At 41.8% G+C, this 5,410-nt stretch overlaps 1 protein-coding gene across 1 annotated transcript; it reads left to right on the plus strand.

Annotated features, from left to right (window-relative positions):
• The first annotated feature begins 3,553 nt into the window (after window positions 1-3,553).
• On the plus strand, window positions 3,554-4,888 carry LOC127102299 (uncharacterized). The gene is made up of 2 exons (XM_051039682.1): window positions 3,554-4,047; window positions 4,192-4,888. Exons 1-2 carry the CDS (start codon window positions 3,554-3,556, stop codon window positions 4,886-4,888), a joined length of 1,191 nt encoding a protein of 396 aa, XP_050895639.1.
• Window positions 4,889-5,410: the final 522 nt, after the last annotated feature.

A 5,410-nucleotide genomic window follows, 5' to 3' on the forward strand; every position in this document is an offset into this window, starting at 1 on the left:
CTGATGTAAGACAGAATGGTGTTCTGTTCTGTGATGTTGGAGGAGATGTCTGATGTAAGACAGAATGGTGTTCTATTCTGAGATGTTGGAGGAAATGTCTGATGTTCTGTGCAAGCTGTGTTGTACAAGTGATTTTGAAGGAGATGTCAGAAGGAGGTTCTGAATGTTAACATGTTGAAGGAGATGTCAGAAGGAAATTCTGAATGTTAACATGTTGAAGCAGATGTCAGAATGATACTCTGATTGTTACAGGTGTTGTGGTTACAGGTGCTGTTATTATTAAAGGAGATGTTTGTGTTGCACAAATTTAGGGGGAGAAGAAGAACCCTTGTGAATTTGTGTGTCTTACTAGTTGCATCCATGACTAGTAATTTTGTTTTTGTTGCACAGATTTAGGGGGAGGAGAAGTACCCTTGTGCATGTGTGTATTACTAGTAGCTATAGCTAGTAATTGTTTTGCTTCTGCTGCTGTTTAAACTACTGTTAAGTTGTTTAACTGCTGATAGTTTACCTTGTGAACAAAAAGGACAGATATATGTTATAACCAAAATTTGCCAAAGGGGAAGTTTGTTGATTCTAAGTGTTGGCAGCAATTTTGGTAAAACAAAGAATGTTCACAAGATGTTATGTGTGATGTCTTAACATGAGATATCCTATGTACCTGCTGGAGTTCAAGAACATGTTCATGCAGGATTGTTTCAGAATGCCACATACAATGCCATGGCTTCTGATATTTGATGTACCTGCTGGAGCTTAAATGAAAGACATGTTCATGCAGGATTATTTCAGATGACATACACAAGGTCATGGCATCTGATATGGTTGTACCTGCTGGAAGTTATAAAAGGAATTATTGGATTATGCAGGATTTTTCCAGGATGTCAGACCCGATGTCACGACATCCTGTACACAAAACATTCAGTGTGAATGTCTGGTGTTTTGTGATTGCACAATTAATGGCAATCTTTGTATGATTGAAGATCTGATTAGCTGGCGCATTCAATCATGGATTACAACCAGATTTACTTATTTTCCAAGGAGATCTAACCAGCTATTATAAAAAGATTTGATTGGAAAATAGATTTAGGGTTTTCAAGATGTCCAAGCCCAGCTGGATGCTTCTATAAAAAGGGACTTAGAAAACCTGTTTGAACACACAACCAATACTGAGCGAAATATAATGAGAGAGCTAGGGTTTGTGTCTGTTTAGTCGTAAGACTTGTAAGCCATTCAAGTCGTCCATAGATGATTGAATTGGTCTGATTTGTGGTTGTAATTTGTCACTCTAAAGCTGTTAAGCAAGAGTGTGTGTCTACTTGATCAAAGCCGTGAAGCAAGGTCAAGTGTGTGTCTTCTTGATCAAAGTTGTTAAGCAAGATCAAGAGTGTGTCTTCTTGATTGAAACTGTGAAGTAAAATCAAGAGTGTGTTATTGAAAAGTGTTTTCTTTTCTCAAGGGATTGTTGTTTAAAATCACAAGCGTGATTGTAGGGAAGTGAGTGGGTTCTCATATCTAAGAGTGCTTAGGTAGAAATTGCACAGGTAGAGATTAGGTGAGAAAGACTGTAACTTGTTGAAGTGTACGGAGAGTCTTTGAACTGATTCTATTATAGTGAATTTCCTTCCTGGCTTGGTAGCCCCCAGATGTAGGTGAGTTGGATCGAACTGGGTTAACAATTGCTTGTGTCTCTTGAATTACTATTCTATATCTTTATCCTGTTTGCATTACTCAGATATTAGTGTCGTGACATTAGCTTCGACATCTCATATCTGATACCAGAATTTCAGAGTCAAACTCAATCGCGCCAAGGAACGTAACCACGTCTTGGAGGATAAGGGTAAGCAAGTCTGTGAAAAATTTAAAGATAGCAAGAAAAGGCTCCGATTAGCCGAGGGGCAAAGAGTTTGGGTTGGTGGAGCTTTACAAGGAGCTAATTCTGAGCTGGACTTCCGCAACGAGGAGTTGGATCGAGCATCCTGAATCATCAAGGACCTTGAAAATACTGTCGAGAGGTCTAATGCCATGAAGAAAGAAGCGAGGGAAGATTACAAGGCCCAGATTCTCGAACTAAGGACCACTCTAAAAGAGTATAAGGATTTGCTAGCCAATGAGCAACTAGAGAAAGAAAAGATTCATTGAAGCTTCATACGTTAGCAGTTTAACCTTGGACGAGCTTGCAAGCAAATCAAGAACTTGAAGAGGGGAATCTACGACCAAGCCTATGTAGAATTGCAAAACAACTGCAGACATTGGGAGGAGCGTTGCCATGGATTCGAAGCTGCCATTGTTCAAAGGGACGAAATCATCCATAATCTCCAAGTCCTTTACGAAGAATGGAGGGACAAGTACACCAACATGACAGTATTAACCAATTATGCCCTTCAAGACTTTCCCGACAAGTTGAAGGAGGCAGATCTGATCATGTGCCCAAATAATACCCCCAAAGAGGTCTACCACTTCGTCAAGTTCTGCAAAAGAACAATGGTCGAACTCATCACCGACATTGAGGCTCTCCGCAAGTCTCAAGGGGTCACTTTTAGGATGGATATCTAGTTGGTTTATTTGCTTCCATTACTTGTATTTTGCAACTTCTATGTATTGTTGTCTATTTTCCCTTCAAAGGATGAATGAAAGTTACGATTTTTCTCTATTGTGTTTTCCTATTTCATGATTGTGAACGAGAATCGTCAAGTAGTTTTTGCAATGAATAAACATGAATAACTAAAAAGAGCTTTGCTTTAACAAGAAAAAAAAATCATGCATCATATGCATCTTTCGAAACACAAAAACATAAAAAACTCATCCATCCACCCCTTTTTTCTTCCAGAACCACTCTCTAAAGCTGACTTTTCGGTACGATACACGAGGACGTCGACAAGCTGTCATGGAGCAACTTCAAGAGAACCAAATTGTCCTTCAGGAAGAAGTATCCCAAATGCGGTCCCAAATGCGACAATTGATGGAGACTATTCAAGCAGTCGCAAGAGGCCAGGAGGTTATGGCAAAAATGCAAGAAGAAATGAATCAACGTGCTAGTACTACCAATCCTCCTACCCCTTAAACGGTCGAGAATCCGACTCCAATTCCTCAAACTGATCCTCCAATTAACATTAATGCACCCGACGGTGTTCCAAACGACAATCCTCGTCCTCATGCTCTTGAGACAGACGACCAACTTGATGCATTCTTCAGCCCAAGGGACGCTTCTTAGGATGACGCCTTCGGTTCCGCAACCAACAAGGTGGAGAGGAAGGTAAAGGCTATCGAGGAAAAGCTCAAGGCAATGGGGAGCACTGACATTTTGGGCCTCGATGCGGCAAAAATGTGCTTAGTACCTGGGGTCATCATTCCGGCCAAGTTCAAAGTTCCGGACTTTGAAAAATATAAGGGAAATAGCGACCCTAGGACACACATTAAGGCATACTGCCGAAAGATGGCTGCCTATTCCAGCGATGATCAACTTTTAATGCATTTTTTCCAGGATTCCCTCAGTGGGGCATCTTTGGATTGGTACATGCAACTCGAGGGCAGCCATATTCACACCTGGAGGGAAATGGCCAAGGCATTCCTCAAGCACTATCAATACAACACTGATATGGCACCTAATCGCACGCAGTTGCAAAATCTGACTCAGAGGTCTGAGGAGTCCTTCAAAGAGTATGCCCAATGGTGGAGGGAATTAGCTTCTAGGGTACAACCCCCATTGCTAGAAAGAGAACTGGTAGACATGTTTATGGAAAACTTACAAGGTACATACCTTGATAGAATGGTAGGGAGCACCTCTTCAGGCTTTTCTGACCTGGTCTTAGCCGGTGAAAGGATAGAAAATATGGTTAAAATGGGAAAGATCCAGAACTCTACCAGTACTTCTAGTGCATCGAAGAAACCTTTTGTTCCCTATGGTAAAAAACGAGAAGGCGAGACCAATGCTGCCTCCATCATTCAAACAAGAAATCCCACTTATCCACAAGTAGCTGCCATAGCTCCCGTCCAACTAAGTCAACAACAACCATTTGCAATTCCTGTTCAAACTCAACAACAACAACGGTATCAACAACAACCGCAACGTCAGCAACCACAATATCAACAACAACAAAGGATGTGAAGGCCCGAGAGAAGATTTGACCCAATTCCCATGCCTTATAGCCACATTCTACCATATTTATTGAGGGGATCACTTGTGCAACTAAGGGAGTTAGGACCCCCACCAACGGTTCTTCCTCCCGGTTATGATGCAAATGCCCGCTGTGAATTTCATTCTGGCGCTCTTGGGCATTCGATTGAGAATTGTAAAGCATTAAAGTACAAGGTTCAAGATCTTATTGATTCTAAGACAATCACGTTCGCCCCCAAGGGGCCGAATGTAAATAATAACCCGATGCCCCCTCACAACAATGGATCAACGAATATGATGGAGGCTGACAATGGAAGGAGATTGATGTCCTATGTGGACGAGTTAAAAACACCACTCATCGAGATCAAGAATGCTTTAATGAAGAATAATACCTTTCCCATCTGTGGTAATGACTGTGAACATTGTCTGATTAACCCGCAACAATGTAGAACATTGAAGTCTGTCATACAACAATTAATGAACCAAGGGATCTTGGTGGTAGACTGCCCGTCCACAAAGGAAGATGTGTCTACCCTCGAGATACCATACGACGAAGTCCCTCCTCTGCAAATTCCATATGACTTCTCTCAGTTAACTCTGTCGACAAATCCTGTTACTCCAATTGTAATAACAGTTCCCACACCATTCCCATACGTTGACACCAAGGCAGTCCCATGGATGTATGACACCTCAGTCTACATTCATGGTCAGAAGGTACAAGAAGAACCGTTGAAGTCTAGTGGCCCAATGATCAATATCATCGGCACTAGCTGAGTCACGAGAAGCGGAAGGATATTTGAGCTGACACCCACTCCAATTGGAACTATCAATCCTTCGACTTCAGACAAAGGCAAACAAATTGATGGCGCTCAGCAAAGACAAGACCCTGCACCTTCAAGTGAAGTAGACGAGTTCTTACGCATTATCAAGAAGAGCGATTATCGAGTAGTTGATCAGCTTAACCAGACACCCTCGAAGATCTCAATGTTGTCTTTATTAATGTGCTCGGAGGCCCATAGGGATGCTTTGGTAAAATTTCTAAGGATAGCTCATGTGCCGCAAGAGATATCTGTTTGTCAGTTTGAAGGAGTAGTTAACAATATCGCTACTAGCTTAAGCTTGGGTTTCAGTGATGAAGAGCTTCCCGCCGAGGGGAGGAATCATAACAAGGCTCTCCATATTTCTATTGAGTGTGTGGACACAGTCCTATCAAGAGTTTTAGTAGACACTGGGTCCTCCCTCAACGTGATGCCCAAGAGCTCCTTTGCTAAACTAACTATTAAAAGACTCGTAATG

Source organism: Lathyrus oleraceus, chromosome 7, assembly GCF_024323335.1.
Source record: "Lathyrus oleraceus cultivar Zhongwan6 chromosome 7, CAAS_Psat_ZW6_1.0, whole genome shotgun sequence".
Lineage (NCBI taxonomy): Eukaryota > Viridiplantae > Streptophyta > Magnoliopsida > Fabales > Fabaceae > Lathyrus > Lathyrus oleraceus.